Raw genomic sequence first — 20,913 nt, forward strand, 5'->3', positions numbered from 1 at the left:
CTTAACATCTGAGGTCATCAGTCCCCTAGAATTTAGAACTACTTAAACCTAACTAACCTAACGACATCACACACATCCATGCCCGAGGCAGGATTCGAACTGCGACCGTAGCAGTCTCGCGGTCCCGGACTGAAGCGCCTAGAACCGCTCTGCCACCGCGGCCGGCGCTGAAGAAATGATTTAATATTTGTGCCAAGGCCGTAACTTGAATCTGGGTCGTCTTGCTTACTAGGGAGGAATGCTAGCCAGTACACCAACACAACACTAGTAACATTGCAGAACGGACTACCCAAGTCCATTGCCTTCCTAACACAAACCGCCATTCATATCTTCTGCTTGTTTTCCCCTTGTTAGATAGATGGGGAGAGCTTTGGACTTCGGTAGTCCGTGCAGGAAAGTTAGCCATCGTGCTGTGGCAAGCGTTCCTGTGTAGCAACCGAGAAGACATAGTTTCAAGTCCTGCCTGTGGCAAAAAATTTAGTTTAATTGTTCGTCTTCATCTACATCTACATCTACATACATACTCCGCAATCCAACATACGGTGCGTGGCAGAGGGTCCCTCGTACCACAACTAGCATCTTCTCTCCCTGTCCCATTTCCAAACAGAAAGAGGGAAAAATGACTGCCTATATGCCTCTGTACGAGCCAAATCTCTCTTATCTTTGTGGTCTTTCTGCGAAATGTAAGTTGGCGGCAGTAAAATTGTACTGCAGTCAGCCTCAAATGCTGGTTCTCTAAATTTCCTCAGTAGCTATTCACGAGAAGAACGCCTCCTTTCTTCTAGAGACTCCCACCCAAGTTCCTGAAGCATTTCCGTTACACTCGCGTGTTGATCAAACCTACCAGTAACAAATCTAGCAGCCCACCTCTGAATTGCTTCTATGTCCTCCCTCAATCCGAGCTGATAGGGATCCCAAACGCTCGAGCAGTACTCAAGAATAGGTCGTATTAGTGTTTTATAAGCGGGCTCCTTTACAGATGAACCACATCTTCCCAAAATTCTACCAATGAACCGAAGACGACTACCCGCCTTCCGCACAACTGCCATTACATGCTTGTCCCACTTCATATCGCTCTGCAGTGTTACGCCCAAATATTTAATCGACGTGACTGTGTCAAGCGCTACACTACTAACGGAGTATTCAAACATTACAGGATTCTTTTTCCTATTCATCTGCATTAATTTACATTTATCTATATTTAGAGTTAGCTGCCATTCTTTACACCAATCACAAATCCTGTCCAAGTCACCTTGTATCCTCCTACAGTCACTCAACGACAACACCTTCCCGTACACCACAGCATTATGAGCAAACAGCCACACATTGCTATCCACCCTATCCAAAAGATCATTTATGTAGATGGAAAACAACAGCGGACCTACCACACTTCCCTGGGGCACTCCAGATGATACCCTCACCTTCGATGAACACTCACCATCGAGGACAACAACTGGGTTCTATTACTTAAGAAGTCATCATCGTAGATAAAGATGAGACCCAAATGGCTCAAGGAAAATTTTATTACACATCGTGGTATTGTAACTTTAACGGTCAGCAGAATGTTTATATTGGTCAAAGCTCATTATGTCGTTCACAGTGACGGAATTGACCTGACTGCATTCATGAAAATGTGTTTTGACTGGCGCGCACTACTCTGCTCCTGAGTACGTCACAATGGAAAAGCGGCTGGCTGCCGCATTGCTGTCGCTCGCCTCCTCCTCAGCGGGTGACAGTACCTGGGTGTCGGCCAGCCTGGAGAGCTCGGGGTGCAGGTAGTAGGAGATGCCCGACAGCGCCCCCGGCAGCATGAGGCCGCGCACCAGCAGGATGGACAGCACCACGTACGGCAGCGTCGCCGTCGCCCACACCACCTTGCCTGCGAACACAGTGGCGGCCGCTCACAGTAGGCGTCGCTGCTGGGAGTTACCTTCACCACGGCCTCCCTAGACAGTATCTGATCAACACTATCCGGACACTCGCCAGTATAAAAAGACGCATCGAGTATTGTGTTATCACGTAGACCAGGCTGGGAAGAAGATATCTATACTCGTATATCAGAATACCGATATTTCTCAGTATTATATCGACATATGCAGCCGAAACTTAAATTATCGACCTATCGAATAGATACTTTACACCGAATATCGAAAGCGATACTTTCACAATCTGTCTTCTCTTGATTCATAGGCACTATAGGTCTCATCAACAGATTTCTTGCCTATTACGACTACTACCAATCTTTGCAATCTGACAGTAAATGTCTTACAACGGGCTTAATTTAATTTCATATTCAGCACTACAAACGAACACCAGATCTGAACATGAATGTTTCTGTACTGTCTATTCATGAAAGTTTGATACTTCTGTGTGTCATTTATGCCATTGCAAATGATAGTAAAGAAATCACCACTCCCTGATCCCAAATATGAGGGAATATGTGCGATTCCAGAAACACTACAGCCTGCACACATGACAATGTCATATGCTACAGCTATGATGACGTCGCTCTTGCTGACAATGGTACTCTTGTCCATTACGCCTCCTACAGTGGGCCTTCAGGGGTGCTCGACCGTGCCTGCCCCCTGAAGCTTGCGCCCTCTCTTCCTGCTGCTTTCCCCACACTGACTTTGGGAGCTATGGCTTCCCATTCATCAGGGACACTGATCCCCATCCCCGAGGTGGAGATGCATCACCCTCATCTGGCATCTCATGTCAGAAAGGGCTCCCTTGGGACACTGCCCTCCAAGGTTTCTACCAGCCTGCAACTGGATACAAGCCAGGGAATGAAGGAGCCACAGGCTGCAGGTAATACGTCTTCGTGACCTTCCACAATCTCTGAAATTCGGGGAAGCCCTTCCATTGATTTAAATCTCCTAAGGAGAAGAAAGACAAAAAGAAGTCTTACCAGACGAAGTAGGTTCTGGTGTTCCCCATGCTGCCGAGTGCCAAATGTTCTGCTGAGGTGGCGATCCTAGTGACCCCTGAGACTCCTGATTGCACCACACAATGTGCCTCAGAACTTATGTGTATTGATACCATAACCTCTCAAGGAATGGCAGCAGGTGACCCTGGGGCATACCCTGCCTCCTTGGTCCCTTTATGCCCACCCAATATATCGGCAGCATGATTCTTCATTGGAATTGTAGTAATTTTTTCTACCACATGGCTAAGCTATGACACTTCTTAATTTCCTCCCCTGCTTCTTGCATTGCCCTTCAGGAAACTTGGTTTCCAGCAATGTGGATTCCTGCCCATCATGGCAACTAGGGAACTGTGCCAACTACGAAAAGATGTCGGGCGGAGTTTGCACATATGTTCTGGACTCTGTATATAGCGAACTAGTGCATCTTCATGCAACTTTGGAGGCTGGGGCTGTTTGGATAAGGGCATTTTAGGATTTTAACAACTGTGAAGTGCCTCAGAATATGTCTGAATTTTTTTTCAGCTCTCCCCATCTTTCCACCTTCCCCAATCTTGGGCGACTTCAATGCCCATAACGCTTTGTGGGATGGGACGAGATTGAAAACTTACTTGCAGATCTCTCGACCTGTGTTTCTTGAATACTGGTTCCCCCACACACTTCATTGTGGCACATGGAACTTACTCAGCCACTGACATTTCTGTTTGTAGCGCTGGTCTTCTCCCATCCATTCACTGGAGAGTCCACAATTACCTATGAGGTAGTGACCACCTTTTGAACTTCCTGTCCCTCCCTCAGTGTCACTTCCCTGGGTTCTCAACAATGCCAACTGGGATAATTTCCCCCCACTGTCGTTCTTAGCTCCCCACTAGATAGAGATATTGACATGGCTGTCCAGAGTGCAACATCAGCCATTTTATTGCCAACACACTTAGTGATCCCTTATTCTTCAGGGTCCCCCCCCCCCCCCAATTGGAAGATAGTACCTTAGTGGACCTTGGAAATCACCGAGCCGTTAGAGATCGCTGATGAGCTCTCCAACGCCATAAGTGGCATCCATCGAAGGAGCACCTTATTGTCTTTAAATGGCTCTGTGGCTGGGTCCACCATGAAATAAAATAACGGAAGCAACCACTGTGCCACGTATGTCACCTTTTTTTTAAATTTTGAAATGTGTGTGAAATCTTATAGGACTTAACTGCTAAGGTTATCAGTCCCTAAGCTTACACACTACTTAACCTAAATTATCTTAAGGACAAACACACACACATCCGTTCCCGAGGGAGGACTCGAACCTCCACCGTGACCAGCCTCGCAGTCCATGACTGCAGCGCCCTAGACCGCTTGGCTAATCCCGCACGGCATGTCTCCTTTACAAGTTTGGGTGAAGATAAGACACCGATACTGATACCAGTCCCCTGGGGATGTTCTTGGTATTACCTTGAATGATGCTGTCTTCACTGATCCAGATACTGCCGCTGAACATTTTGCTTCGCATTATGCTCGAGTCTCTGTGTCTGAGAACTACCAATCTACCTTTCATTTCCTCAAACAGTGGATGCAGAGAATGCACTTATGTTTGACTACACAGCACCTGGAGTCCTACAATGCCTCATTAGGTAGTGGATTGTCAGCGTAATCTCTTTACCATTTTCAACCATATCTTGATGATGGAACTGGGTAAGCATATGCTAAAGATGGACAGCTGTCGCCTAATTAGTCTCACCAATGTTCTCTGCTAGTTGCTCAAACGTGTGGTGAGCTGCTAGCTGAGTTGGCTTCTTGAGTTTCGAGGCCTTCTTGGTCCACCCCACTCTTTTTGCCAAGACCGTTTCATTGCTGATAATTTGGTTGCCTAGAGTGTGCCACCCAGACCGCTTTTGACCAGTGTCAGTACCTTACTTTTGTCTTCTTCGACCTGGAAAAGGCTTATGACATCTCATGGCGACACCATATCCTCGCTAGCTTACATGAGTAGGGTTTTCAAGGCCCGCTTCCGTTTTTTGTCCAGAAGTGCTTGTCATACCAGACTTTCTGGGCTCGAATTGTTGTCCCATAGGACTCTGCATTGAGTATCTCTCTCTTTCTAGTAGTCATCAACGGTCTAGCAGCAGCTGTGAGTCTTCAATATCATCCTTCTTGTATTCTGACCTTTTCTGCTTTTATTATTGGTCCTCTAATATAGACATCACTGAATTCCAACTGCAGGGTGTCATTTACAAGGTGAAGTCATGGGTCATCACCCACAGCTTCCAGTTTTCAGCCACCAAGACTCACGTTATGCACTTCTGTCGACGTCATATTGTTCATCCACAACCAGAACTTTACCTCAGCAACAATTTACTTAATGTGGTGGATACTTGCCATTTTTTGGGACTGTTCTTAGACGCCTGGTTGAACTGGCTTTCCATTTTCGCCAACTGAAGCACCTTAATACACTTCAGTAACACCAGCTGGGATGCAGACCACACTACCCTTCTGGAGCTTTACAAAGCCCTGATCCTGTCCCATCTTGGTTACGGGAGTCTGGCATATGGTTCAGCATCCTCTTCAGCATTGCAGTCACTGTACTGAATACACCACTGTGGGGCCAGAGTTGCGACAGGACTTTTTCGAACTAGCCCTTTGAACAGCTTACTCATGGAGGTTGGGGTCCCTCCACTATGGATCAGGCGCCAGCAATATCGACTCATTTATGCTATAAATGTTTGCAGCTCCCCTAAGCACCTGAACTACCATGTCCTTTCTCCTAGTAAGGAGATCCACCTCCCACAACAGTGACACAGAACTGGGGAGACAACTGCAATCTGACTACAATGTGTCTGCTCTGAAATCAAAATTCCCCCACTGTCACCTCTTATCAGGCAGCAATTTTGTACATCTCCAAGGCATATACCCCAACCTCAGATCTGTATCAATTTATCCTTTAGACTGAAAGATTCCATTGATCCCATTGTTTTTCACCGCTTGTTCCTGGCTGATCTTGATGCACTATTTGATTCAGAAGTGGTATACACTAAAGGCTTAGTGGTCGCTGGATGAACTGGTTTTGTATATACACATGCAAGGTGCAGTGAATTGCTGCTGAATGGATGCAGTGTCTTCACTGCTAAATTGGTGGTCATCAAACAAGCCCTTATCCACACTCGTTCTTGTAGTGGTAAGAGGCTTCTATTCTGCAGTGACTCCCACTCAGCACTATCCTCGTCACCTGTTAGTCACAACTATTCAGGATATTCTTTCTGACCTCCATCAAGCTGGGTGCTGGTCATCTTTGTTTGGACCCCTGCACACGTTGGGATCTCAGGGAACGAACATGCTGACTAGTTGGCAAAGTTGGATAGTAGGAGGCCAGTTTTAGAAATGGGGGTCCCAGAACTGGACCTTCAGCCGACTCTACACCATCATTTGCTGGCGGTCTGGAACTTGGAATGTTCCACCCTGCACTCTCCAAAAGAAATGAGAGCAATAATAATTAAAAAAAACACGATCATATGGCAGTCTTCCCTTCGCGCTTCTTGCAGGGAATCAGCTGTCCTTTGTTGGCTACACATTGGACACACTTGGCTGATCCATGGCCATATTCGTCCACTGAGGACAGCCTTTATTGGCGATTTGGTGCCTGCCTGACAATAACCTACATCCTACTAGACTCCCAGTTTGGCTGCTTTGCGGCGATATCTTAAACTTACTAACATGCTACTACCTCTAGTGCTAGCCGGCGATGCCAAGGCAGCTGACCTGGTTTTATGTTTTCCCTGCGAAGATTGTTTCTGCTCGTCTCTGTGAGGTGGCTCGCTTGGTTTCATTGGCCGCCAGAGGGGTTGGAGGGGTACCCCTCGCCTCCTCTGGCCCAGAGGACCAACAGCGGCTCGTGGCTCTTGCTCCTTGATCCGGTTTGGCCCCTACCCTTCCCACTTTTTATTCTCCTTATACTTTTATATTTGCGTTTTTAATGTTTTGTCTTTCCTGAAATTTTATCATCTTGTCCATGTTCTCGTTTTCTTGGGGTAACAGGGGACGAGACGGTGCTGGTTGGCTGCAGAGGGCACGTCTCTCACCACATACCATGCTCCAGCGCCCTCCAGCTACGTTTTGGGCAGCGTGGGTTATCCATCTTAATCCTCCTCGCTGCTCTCCTACAACTCCTTGCTTTTATCTCTGTCTTATTATATCTTGGTTCCAGTTTGGCTTCCTGGAATGTGTCTTTTGTATTCTTCCTCTGAGAATTATTCCTGGCTCGATGCATACAGGATGAAGGAACTGATGACACTGCAGTTTAGTCTGTTTAACTATAAAAAACCAATCAACCAATTAACTGGAGTCACTTTGATTCCTCCCATATGATGTTGTGTACTGTTCCATGCTCTCTAACTGTCCTTTGAATCTGATTACATTTCTGAAAAGACTACAGTATCCAACAGCATGGTCGACATTCCAGTTTCCGCAGTCACAGTTATCGCTGATTCTGGGTTCCCGGTAATGCGTGGGCTTACGTCATAAAGTTTAGTTGTTTTTTTGTACAAAGTGGAAATAAATATGTTCTGGTGCATTGAACGATATTCCAAGAGTAGAGTATTTTTTAAATAAGAAGAGAGAGAGTGAAAGAGTGAAAATTTCCCTTCCTAGCAGTGAAATCTTCGGAGAAGCGTCCGGTGCTAGCAGAAGACATCGGCGCTGCAAGAAAGCAGAACCAGCATTCTTCAACAAGTAAGTCCACGAAAACGCTTAACATTTCACTGGGCCACTGCAACATGTTAACTTTCCTGTGTTTTAATTCAGTTTCAGCACTCCATCAATCAGATACAGACGAAGAATGACATTTTGACAAACACGCTAAGTGGAATGAGCAGTTGTGTGATCGGCAGGAGTAATGCTGTTAAAGAGGAAATTACTTCTTCAAATGGAGCTTTGAAGGCGGCGCTCAGTGAGGAAGTTGACACTCTAGCAAATAAAGTGCAAAAGTTAGAGAACAGAATCCCTAAGATGGAAAATTGGATTTTAAACTGTCCAAAATGACTTGCTACAAGAAACAGACATTAGAGAAATACAGAAAGAACAAATAAATCATTTTGTAACAATGGATAACTGATTGTTTAGTTGTCACACATGTGAATGTAAGAGAACATGTAGCTGTTCAATAGCCCGGCTCTGAAGCCAAATGGTCAGTTTGGTTCGAGGAGCCGTGGGGCACGGATGTGCTATTTACGTCCCTGCTGTGGAGAGCATACTTGATGTGTGTCTACTTGCTTTGGCCGTTTCGAGCGTCCTAGTGTTTTTATCATTTAGAATGGATGACTCTTACAAAAAATCGACATTGAAATTCAGTTTCAGGAGTAAATTGACTCGGTCAGAATCTCTGGAAGCAGAAAGTTTTCTCCAAGACGAAGTAAAGGTCCCAAATGATGAGCTTGTTACTAGACACTTTTCCATAGTCAGTAGTGTGGTGCATGAAAAGCTTCTCAATGACGCAACCTGCGACAGAAGCCTCCGAGGGATAAAAACGGGCTCAAATTCTGCCACTCGGATGATAATGTGGGTGCTGTGGAGCTCGTTCACGCCGGGCTGGAATTGCGGATGAACCAAGTCTTTGAACTATTTTCGAAATGCCCGCAGGTGTCTGAACTCGGTCCTTACAGGATGCATGGACATGTTGCTGAGAAATGGGCTCATTTCAGCATATAATGGGGTGTGACAGATCTGCATTACTTTCAATAAACATGTCCTGTCCTGTATAAACATTAGAGGATGCAGAGTCATCATCATTTACGACAGACAACTGAAGAGGTGCTCGGAGTGCCGTAAATAAGGCCACATGTGGTCAGAATGTCTGTAGACGAGGATAGCACAACTGCTACTTACAGGCCCAATCCCTCCCCCATTCCCAACATCCCTACCTGTGACAGACGTGGCAGCGTTCAAGTATTAAGTCAGCACGTTGAGGCTCTGACAGCCCCTAGCGACACTCTACTGATGACTTAGGCACTGCAGAGGAACCATGGAAATCAAGCAACTCCCACTATCATTACAGCCAATGGAAGCATAAATGTTGACACCATGGTAGTGCCCGCAGCGGTGTTGGTGCCAGCCCATTGGGACTCTTTGCTACCAACCTACATGAAAGCCCAATCATAAACACCGATCGCTGAAGAGGCACAAGAGAAGGTGGAGGACATCATTCGATGGCCATGTAATACAGTTACAAACAGATGATGCTCCATCTCGCCCAGAGATAGTGCGCTGATAGAAGCCATGAAAACAACATGCAACCTATGCCCACTAAATGGACCAGACACTATTGAACCCCTGTTAAAAGTGACACAATCTGACAATGATTGCAAGGGTGGACAATGCTCCCCTGCCACTGCAGCGCCAACGTCGACCACGAACCCCTTGAAGGTGCTAATGGCTGATGCCTCCCCCTGCCCATCACTGTTGGTCGATGATGACGACGAATATACGGTGACTAAAGTTGTGCCAGTGTCCAAGGTCCCAGCAGGCCATGATTAATAAATTACTGGTGAAGTGGAAAAGATGCACGAATCGACACTGAAAAAGATGTCGAATCATCACATCCATTTGCTGCAATGTGTGTCGCTGCACCTGCAGACGTGCAGCAGGCCTACTGGATTGGTTCCATCAATCTCAACACCGTTGGTTCGAAAGTGAAGCTTCAATGGCCGCACGATATGCTAAGACTGTCAGATGAGGACATTGTGCTTATGCCAGAAATTCGTTTGGAAATCTTTCCAGGCATTAGTGTTACGCCTTGTACGTTACTCCTGCTGGTGATGCTGGCAGCGGTATGGCCACAATGGCGCGAGTTGGCATAGAGGCTTACAAAGTGAGGTATTTGCCATTGGCCACATGACACAAGGTACACGGCTTGTAGATAGATGTTCCCCCTCTGGCATGGACGTGAGATATGACCAGTCGTATTTCTATTCAGAGAAGATGAAGCCTCTCTTCCTTGGACTCTATGTCAACTGCATCCATGGTGGTGACTTCAATTGCATATTTCATCCAAAAGATCAGTCACCCAGTTACACCAAGTACCTGAAATTCGTCTGCTGGTGCAAGAACTATGTCTTCTAGAGAATTGGGAAAGGGTGCATGGCAACTGCCCAGAGAATTCACATACGTCGCCAGTCACTCTGCAAATCGCCTCAATCGCATTTATGTCTCCCCGATCAGACGGCAGTAACGATGCACTCAGAAAGACAGTCGTTAGCCTTTTCCGATCGTAGCCCACCTCTCTCCGTCGTCACAAGGTATACAGGAGTCGTGGCTGCTGGAAAATGAGGGTGGAAAATGAAAATGTCGTCGACTTATAGAGGACATATGGACTGCCTGCAAAGATCGACAGCTGAGATATGCCTCCACGTTGAAACAGTGACTTGAATGCTCTAAATTGGCACTACAGCGTTCAGTGATCCAATATGAAAGAGAACAATCGTGCCTTTGATATCGCCACACGACGGAATATTTCAGTACACTGCTCAAAAAATGGTAAGCCCACCAACTCCTGACAGATAGACAGAGATTCGTCGCATCAAGGTGAAGATCATCTCACCCATGTGGCAATGTCTAGAAGGCGTCGTGGTGGGAGCATACTGTCAAGATTGGGTCAACAGTGACCCTCAACAGCGATGGCGAATGATGATTCACGTTCTTGACATGCCAGATGGTCGCCGTTTGACTACGTAGGCACACATTGCGAATGCATTCGTTGACCACTGCTGCCGGTTTTACCATGAGAGCAAAGTTATGGTACAGCTTTTGCTAAAGTGTCACAGTCGACATCAGGGCTTGAAATATTGTGTAAATGTACTTGTTTTGGTACAGCGGTGCTACCTCTCGACCGTTTCCATCCCCTTGGCTGTACACAAATTCCATCTCGGTTTGTTCCGACACGAATACGGGGCCACTTTGCTGTTTAACAAATGCGTCAAACGCACAGCGTGCGACACACAAGGAACACACGGCAAGTGGTCAGAAGAACTTTCATTCGTCAGCGCCATTTACCGTGGCAACCATGCATTTCCGGCCACATGTTCGTAGGACCTTTTTTCTTCTATTTCGAGTCAGAAATTCGTCTCTGCAGTTCGTCAGTTTTATTAATGTTCAACCTGTACATATAAACGTGGTCAGAGGAACTTTCATTCGTCAGCGCCATCTACCGTGGCAACCATGTGTTTCCGGACACATGTTCGTAGGACCTTTTCTCTTCTGTTTCGAGTCAGGAATTCGTCTGTGCAGTTTGTCGGTTTTATTAATGTTCAACCTGTACGTATAAACAAAAAACATTGTTATGGTAAAACATCTCTGCGACATTGATTTTCTTCTTCTCACTTATAGCCTGAATAATGTGTTGTAGATTGTTATAAAGGAGTATTTTAAAATGGTAGGCGTCGCTGCCTTCAGGGTGGAGAGGTCTGGGTGGGTTTTCTGGTACCTCTTCAGGCTTTAGGGAGGTCCGGTATGGGATGCACTCAGCCCTTACGAGGCCAAGTGAGGAGCTGCTACACTAGAGAAGCAGCGATATCATCAGATTGGCGACAACGGCTGGAGGATCACATGTCCCACGATCGTAGAGAGGCCTTTACTTTAATTAGTAGATGTTCGTTCTGGTCCTGGGGTTTCGCCTTTTTGCAAAAAAAAACAGTGAAGTATATATAACAGTCACTATTTACAGAATGAGGGCAACACACATTTAGTGTGGTGTGCTCGCTCCCTCCAATAAATGCTGTCGAAAACTAACGGGGCACTCTAAAGTGTATGTTTGTGGTCCTAAACCGCCGCCATGGACTCTATGGACTCTCTTTTTTTTCATGTCTTCTGACTGGTTTGGTGTTTGATTCAGTTCACCGAGAATTCCTCTCCTGTGCTAACCTCTTCATCTCAGAGTTGCTGGACGTATTCCAATCTCTGTCTTCCTCTACGGTTTTTACCCTCTACAGCTCCCTCTAATACCATGGAAGTTATTTCTCGATTTCTTAAAAGATGTGCTACCGTTTTCCTCTTTTTCTTGTCAGTGTTTTCCACATATTCCTTTCCTCGCCGATTCTGCGGAGAACATCCTTATGCCTACCTTATCGGTCCAAATAATTTTCCACATCTCAAATGCTTCGATTCTCTTCTCTTCCGGTTTTCCCACAGTCCATGTTTCACTACCATACAATGCTGTGCTCCAAACGTACATTCTCAAGAATTTGTTTCTCAAATTAAGGCTTACGTTTGATTCTAGTAGGCTATCGCCCTTTCTGCCAGTGCTAGTCTGCTTTTGATGTCCTCCTTGCAATGTCATTGGTTATTTTGCTGCATATGTAGCAGAATTCCTTACGTTCATCTAGTTCGTGATCACCAAACCTGATGCTCAATTTCTCGCTGTTCTCATCTGTGCTGCCTCTCCTTACTTCCGTCTGTTTTTGATTTACCCTCAGTCTACATTCTGTACTCATTAGATGGTTCATTCTACTCAGCAGATCCTGTCACTCTTCTTCACTTTCACTGAGGGTAGCAATGTCATCAGAGAATCTTATCATTGGTATCGTTTCATACTGAATTTTAGTTCCATTCTTGAAGCTGTCTTTTATTTCCGTCATTGCTTCTTCCATGTATAGATTGACCAAAAGCGGCTAAAGACTACATCCCTGTCTCAACTCTTTTTAATCCGAGCACTTTGTTCTTTGTCTTCCATTGTTATTGTTCCCTCTTGGCTCTTGTGCACACTGTATATTACCAGCCTTTCCCTGTAGCTTCAGCCTATTTTTCTCAGAATTTCGAACATCACAATTTGACATTGTCGAACGCTTTTTCCAGGTCGACATATCCTATCAACGGGTTTTGATTTTTCTTTAGTGTTGCTTCCATTATCAACTGCAATGTCAGAATCACCTCTCTGGTACCTTTACCTTTCCTAACACATCCTCAGTTACCTTTTCCATTCTTCTGTATATTTTTCTTGTTAGCGGCTTGGATGCATGAGCTGTTAAGCTGATTGTGCGATAATTCGCGCACTTGTCAGCTCTTGCAATCTTGGGAATTGTGCGGATGATGTTTTTCCGATACTCAGATCGTATATCGGCAGACTCATATATTCTACACAACAACGTGAATAGTCGCTTTGTTGCATTTCTCCAGCCGGCCGGATTGGCCGAGCGGTTCTAGGCGCTTCAGTCTGGATCCGCGCAACCGCTAAGATCGCAGGTTCGAATCCTGCCTCGGGCATGGATGTGTCTGATGTCCTTAGGTTAGTTAGGTTTAAGTAGTTCTATGTTCTAGGGGACTGATGACCTCAGATGTTAAGTCCCATAGTGCTCACAGCCATTTGAGCCATTTCCCCCAATGATTTTAGAAATTCTGACGGAATGTTTTCTATCCCTTCTGCCTTCTTGATCTTAAATCTTCCAAAGTTCTATGAAATTCTAATACTGGATCCCCTATGTCTTCTATATCGACACCTGTCTCTTCTTGTGTCACGTGATCAGGGAAGTCTTTATCATAAAGACCTCCAAAGTTCTCTTTCCACCTATCTGTTCTCTCCTCTGCAATTAACAGTGGATATGATCTCCATAGGGCACTTGTACAGCAATGGGAGACATTACTACAACCTTATTAGGACGGTGTAATCCACGATGATGAGGGGAGAGAGTGCTCTTATAGGCTATGAACAGATTTCTGGTGCACCTCTCCCCCCATCGGTGCCACGTGTCACAACGTTTCTAGAGTGTCATACATGATTGCTCGTGCCTCATCTTGTTTCACGAATTTCGGAGATCGCTTTATTGAATCAGAGAATGTTTCATATAAGAGTCACCTTTTCTTTCGAATGATCTGGCTGCATCGTTTCTCTATTTTGTGTTACGTAGATGTAGTTGGTATGATCAGAGTCTTCGAAAATCTGATCTTTCTGCTTCTAACTGAGAAATGTTAGTAAGGCTTAGCGCCTAAGCTCATTTTCTACTAACTTCTACCTTCATATTTCAGAAAGAATCTAAGCCAACGTGCTCTGTGGAAAAACAACAGAATATGAAAACTGGAGCACTTGAGAAAAGTGACGACACTGTATAATGTTAAAATTTATTGGAAAACTAAATCAATAAAAGAAGCGGCACTAGAGCAGATAAGGACATAAAGATCAAGACTCGCAAAAGTGTCTAGATGAATCAGGACTCGAACTAGTCTCCTCTGTTCCAATTTACGTGGAAATTAGCTTACTGTACCGTCATCAGCTATGCAGCGTGGTGTGCTCGGGCAATAATGGTGTCTGGAGAAGTCATTTAAGAAACTTAAACAGTTTGCTTAGGCAGAACGGTTTCATCACCAACAGGGACCCCTGCAACACAAAATCCTATATGTATCAGAAACGTAAATAGCACCGACGTCCACAAACATACAAACAGTTTATGTCAAGTACCTCCTAGCTGTGGGTAGACAATTTCTCAGGTAATATCTAGGAGCACTAGTCCCACGAAGTATGCAGAAGAGTTACGGAAGGAGATGCTAATGAAAGTGAAGCTATGAGGACGGGTCGTGATTCACACCTGGATAGGTCAGTCGTGAAAGGCGGGGTGCAGGGTTCAATCCCCGATCCAGTACAGAGCTTTAATATGCCAGGAAACTCCAGAACAGTGCCCACTGTGACACTTACCAAGACGCTCACGTAAGCAATCTTTTGAAGCCAAATGACAAAGAAAGAGGCCTTAATTAATTAAAATCTAATTTACTTTCATGTGGAATATTGATTCCCTTGTTCGAAGTAACACTCTGGGGTACTTCATTTTTTTAATATTATATTTTATTTCCGTGTCTGCGTAGCTTTACAGCAAATTTGCCACACAAAGAAAAATCGGAGAATAAAGAGACAATAATAGCCAAAATCGTTGTATACTGCAGAAGAGTATCTCAGCATCTGATCTACAAGGGGCAAGACAGCCAATCCACAATGACGGGTAACCGAAAGGCACGCGTTTAAGCTCACGCAGGCTGGCGTGAGGTCTGGAACAGGTAAGGGAATTTATAGTAGCAAAGAGCTTAAGTAACTACTGGAATACTTAACTTTAATTCATAATTGGTGAACATCGGTCTGACGGTACATGCATCACAAGATAAATAGCAAATGATAATGGCGCCTTGCTAGGTCGTAGCAAATGACGTAGCTGAAGGCTATGCTAACTATCGTCTCGGCAAATGAGAGCGTAATTTGTCAGTGAACCATCGCTAGCAAAGTCGGCTGTACAACTGGGGCGAGTGCTAGGACGTCTCTCTAGACCTGCCGTGTGGCGGCGCTCGGTCTGCAATCACTGATAGTGGCGACACGCGGGTCCGACGTATACTACCGGACCGCGGCCGATTTAAAGGCTACCACCTCGCAAGTGTGGTGTCTGGCGGTGACACCACAGCGTCACAACGATGCCATGGAATGGATCCATTCAAACGTAGTCACCACACACGTTAAGACATTTATTCCATTGTGAGACGAGATGATTAGTTCCTTTTTCGTGGAACGTGGCTGGCTGCCGACTGATCCACAACCACACCCAGTCTCGCACATCGACGCCAACACGTCTTTCTTCACGCCGCCAACAATGTGAAAATAGGACGGTGAACGATGTGGGCTGTATGGATGATGTTTCAGTGTTTCCCAACCAAATCACTAAAGCATATTCGTTCGGCTGGCAGTGTGGGGGGGAGGCGTTATCGTGCAACTTCGACCGCAGTGGCCTTCTGCTGGTCGTGTTCGTCGAGCATGGAACCACATCCAATGCGCAGAGCTATGAAGCCACTTTGCTGAAGCTGTGATGTGCCATACAGTCAAACCGCCCAGGAAAGCTGTCAGACAGATTCATCCTGTTGCACGATAACGTGCACCTCCACACTGCAAATCGGATGTAGGCAACACTTCAGCAATGTGTTGGGGAACACTGCAACATCTTCCGTATAGCTTGGATCTTTCACTGTGTGATTTTTATATCGTTGGTGTGCTGTTATAAGCTGCTGCCAGTACACCAGGCGGCAAAGAGGTTGCGAGAAGATCGATAGTAAACGCAAACAAAGCACCTATCGGGAAAGAGGCCAAGAACAGACTCGCAGGCAACTGGCCGCCAACGCCCTCTCGACCGCCACTATTTAGATCGCCGCCTCGGACTGGAGGGCCAGTCAGTCATCCAGTGAGCCAACGAATCGATCATCAGTCACAGCCCAGTGAGAGTCGCAGTCGCAGTTAGCTCAGCCTCTAGCTCAGAGTCAGTCAGAACCTAACGAGCCGAGTAGTGTACATAGCGGGACTTATAATTCACCAGCAGTGAGGCTAACGTGCACTATTACAGCGAGCTTGTACTACAACACCTGGACTATCTTCAGTTAAGTAACTTTCTGTTCTTATGATTAAAAAAGAACCCTGTTAATATATGTGTGCAGTTCTGTTATAGGAAGAGTATACCAGTCACCAAACAACATCCTCTCCTTGCTTCCCACGGTACAAGCCGACAGTAAGAAACGAGACGACACACAAAACTGGTGACGAGGATGGTATTCGAACACACGCGTGCAAAGAACGGTTCAAAAATTGCAACGATGCTTTCGCAGTATAAGTACAAAATTTTTTACAGACCTATGGCAATGCATGGGAATGCAGACGCCCTATCTCGCCTTCCGATTGGTCCAGACTCTGATTTTGATGCATCTGCCGCATCTTGTTGCTAAATCGATGCCCAGAACTGTGAATTGCTGGAATCTTTTCCCTTGCACTACAGAAAAATTGCACAGGCCATGGAAGCAGACCTGTATCTCAAGATTTTGCTGCATTATATTTGCACGTCTAAGACAACCATTAGCATTCGCTGAAAATTTGAGGGGCCCCTTCTTCAAAGAAGCGTTTTTATGTAGGAAATGTCCTCCTTTGTGTCGGTGGTATAACTTTCCCTCTGCCTTTCTCAGTAATTGACAGTAAGTGACGTCAGGCTGTTACTGAGAACCAGTCATTCAAAGATCATACAAAGTCCGCGACGTGGCCAGGATGCCCCTTTCTCCTCTCTGAATATTAGTGCATTAGTGCCCTCGGAAGACACCAACGGTTACAGAATTCGGCTCCAGGCACTTGTCGACTAAGTCTCGTTGCAAAAAAAATGTTCAAATGTGTGTGAATTCCTAAGGGACCAAACTGCTGAGGTTATCGCCCCCTAGACTTACACACTACTTAAATTAACTTATGCTATGAACAACACACACATCCTTGCTCGATGGAGGATTCGAACCTCCAGCGGTAGGGGCCGCGCAATCCGTGACATGGCGCCTCAGACTGCGCGGTCATTCCGCGCTGCCAGTCTCGTTGCAGTTTTGCTCTTTATTACCTTCGAAGACAGAGGCGTAATACAGCTCATAATAAACGGACACCGTTTTAAAGTGGCGGGAGAAACTGATTCTGGCAGGACTACTGTAGCAACCTGTTGGATGCTCCAAGAGGTGGCCGCTGTGTCCGAACGGTTCTAGGCGCTTCAGTCCGGAACCGCGCTGCTGCTACGGTCGCAGGTTCGAATCCTGCCTCGGGCATGGATGTATGTGATGTCCTTAGGTTAGTTAGGTTTAAGTATACTGCTGGCCACCGTAAATGCAACACCCTGAAGGAAGCATCCGAATCAAGTGAAATTTACACCATGGGTTTGCAGCGATGAGATATGCAACTGATTAGAATTTCAGCGCAGACGCACATCACGCGCGCCTGTTGTGCCACCTCATAGCGCCAATTAAGGCTTGGCGATTTCGACGAGTGTACGTTCGGCACGTGTGTTTACCTTGTGGTTGTTTCACAAGACGATCAGTTATGCCTCGTAGACAACAGCGAACATCGTTTGATCAAGTATCCGAGTCCGACAGAGGAAGGTTAGTGGCTTACCGAGATTGTGGATTATCATACAGAGAAATCGCTAGTCGTGTTGGACGAAACCAAACAACTGTAATGCGGGTATGTGACCGTTGGATGCAGGAGGGTACGACGGACCGACGTGGTCGATCGCATTCACCTCGGTGCACCACTGCACGTGCTAATAGGCAAATTGTGCGCACGGCAGTGACGGATCGCTCAGTGACATCCCGAACCATAGCACAGCACATTGCGTCTGTAACGCATCATCCAGTGTTTGCGCGTACCATTCGACGCCGTTTACAAAAAAAATGGCTCTGAGCACTATGGGACTCAACTGCTGAGGTCATTAGTCCCCTAGAACTTAGAACTAGTTAAACCTAACTAACCTAAGGACATCACAAACATCCATGCCCGAGGCAGGATTCGAACCTGCGACCGTAGCGGTCTTGCGGTTCCAGACTGCAGCGCCTTTAACCGCACGGCCACTTCGGCCGGCACGCCGTTTACATCAGAGTGGTCTGTCCGCAAGACGTCCATTGCTTCGTCTACCATTGACGCAGAACCACAGACGTCTCCGTCGCCAATGGTGTGACGACAGACGGATGTGGACGGCAGAATGTAATGACGTTGTCTTTACTGACGAGGCACGCTTCTGTCTGCAGCACCACGATAGTCGGATTAGAGTGTGGAGACACCGTGGAGAGAGGATGCTGGACAGCTGCATTATGCACCGCCACACTGTTCTTGCACCGGGTATTATGGTATGGGGCGGTATTGGATATTACTCTCGCACGCCTCTAGTACGCATTGCCGGTACTTTAAATAGCCGGCGCTACATATCCGAGGTGCTGGAGCCAGTTGTCCTTCCTTATCTTCAGGGCTCGGCCACAGCCATATTTCAACAGGATAATGCGCGACCACTCGTGGCACGCATTGTCCAAAGGTTCTTCGTCAATAACCAGATTGAATTGCTTCCCTGGCCGGCTCGCTCTCCGGATCTTTCGCCGGTAGAAAACATGTGGTCCATGGTTGCTCAACGAGTGACCCAGATTACATCCCCAGCTGCCACACCAGATGGTCTTTGGCAACGTGTGGAAGCTGCTTGGGCTGCTGTACCCCAGGAACACATCCAACGTCTCTTTGACTCAATGCCGAGACGTGTGGCAGCGGTGATCTCCAACAATGGCGGCTACTCTGGCTACTGATTCTGGCAGGAACCACATGTCACAGAGGTCTGTAAACGTAATCAGTTGATACTTGGTCAACATGTTATCTACAAAAAAAATTTTGTTGTGCTACCTCTTGTCTTTCTTGGTGTTGCATTTACGGTGGCCAGCAGTGTAGTTCTAAGTCTAGGGGACTGATGACCTCAAATGTTAAGTCCCATAGAACTTAGAGCTATCTGAACCATTTTTTGATGCTCCGAGCCAACTGCGTCATGCTGTAGGAAGACATCACAAATCCCCTGAACCCCTCCTTGTCGCATCGTGCATCGACCGGACTCTCATGAATGCAATGATCTCTCTATCTCTCTGGCTTATCATGAAAGCTTTAACCCGAAACTATTTGCAGTATGGAGGTTAAATTTTCTAGAATATCTGCACTTTCATCACCACTTCATAACCTCTGTCTAGGAATTGACTTACAACACCTGTTCCCTTAAAGTGTCATTGTTTGGCTTATAACTGTCTGAAGTGAATACTTGGCTACAACTATATGTATGAGAAGGTTGTCAATGTATAAGTTCTTCTACTTCTTCTTCTTCTTCTTCTTCTTCTTCCTTTCACAAATTAGGTCTATCGACGTGGTCTGGCCTCAGTTCCATCTTATAACTGCCCGTCCTATGTTCCCCATTCCTTTGGGTTTGTAAATGAAGGCCTTCTTTGGATTCCTTGTTTTTTTCCATTCGTTCCATATCTTTCTTCCAGATTTGTTTATATTCTTCTATTTTGTGATTTACTGTAAGAATATTTAGTTCTTGTCTTTTGTTTTCATTAGGAATCACGTTCAACTTAGGGCGACCTTCGACTGCTGGAAAAAATTTCATTTCAGCCGCCTGAACATGTCTAGAATCTTTTCTTTTCATAACCCATGTTTCATTGCCATGCAGTACATCAGATAATCGTTATCAGCTTGCAGGATTTCATTTTTGTGTCTCTTTGCGCATTTTTTAATTTTCTGCTTACGCTCCGATATCTCTTCAAATTGATATCTGCATCTTTTGTTAAAAGTAATAAAGCTCCATGGGCAACTAAAGTGCTGAACTTGTTCCGGAATCTGATCTTTAGTTACATTTTTCTTCGTATGGGGTATTTCTAGTGGACTATCTTAGTTTTATTTACTGTTATCTTAAAATTATAATACTCTCCAATTAAGTTTAAAAGGTAGACTGACTTTTGTAGGTCGTCTTCAGAATTTGGTGACAGTACAAGGTTGTCTGCGTATTATAGTACATTAAAATATTTATTCTTGTTTATATGGATCCATTCTGGCGCTCTTTCTTTCATCTTCGGATGCCATCGTCTACATAAATAATAAAAATAGTAGACAATAGAGAATACCCTTGTCTCACACATTCTTTAATCAAAATCTTTTCCGCTGTGAAATTGGGGACGTCAAATAAAATATAAATTCCATTATACAGACTCTTGATGCAGTTTATTAAGTGATTTGGATATCCACGTTCTGCCACATTTTCAAACAGGTTCTCTCTACCTTGCCAAACACTTCTTCAAAATCTATGAAAGCAAGATAGATTAAAAAGCTGAATTCTTTTCATTTTTATATTGTTTGTTGCACAGAAAATATATTATTGCTATGTGACCCACCTATAAATATATTTTGTAGGACGTGTCTAACGTACTGTTATCTTTATAATTTAAAATATTGCTGCAATCTCCTCCTTTATACAGTGAAAACTAAAAGTTTTAATAGTGTTTAGCCTACGGGTATTGCTAATACGTGAAATCGAAAAATTCAAGCAATAATCCATTATTCCTACAGCCGACATAATCGTTTTGAGAGATTCAGTAAATGTACTGGTATTTAAGATGATTCTCATTTTTTGTTCCGTCTCAGATGAACATTTTTGATTAGATTAGTTATTTTGATCCCTCTGGATTGA

General features: G+C 45.3%; 1 protein-coding gene across 1 annotated transcript in view; it reads right to left on the reverse strand.

Moving 5' to 3' along the window:
• LOC124619508 (sodium-dependent noradrenaline transporter-like) overlaps window positions 1-20,913 on the reverse strand; it is a 403,071-nt gene that overhangs the window by 155,108 nt on the left and 227,050 nt on the right. Inside the window, exon 5 of the mRNA XM_047145955.1 lies at window positions 1,740-1,879. Coding sequence (XP_047001911.1) covers window positions 1,740-1,879 — 140 coding nt within the window. The remainder of the gene's footprint in view (window positions 1-1,739; window positions 1,880-20,913) is intronic.

This window comes from Schistocerca americana, chromosome 6 (assembly GCF_021461395.2).
Source record: "Schistocerca americana isolate TAMUIC-IGC-003095 chromosome 6, iqSchAmer2.1, whole genome shotgun sequence".
Lineage (NCBI taxonomy): Eukaryota > Metazoa > Arthropoda > Insecta > Orthoptera > Acrididae > Schistocerca > Schistocerca americana.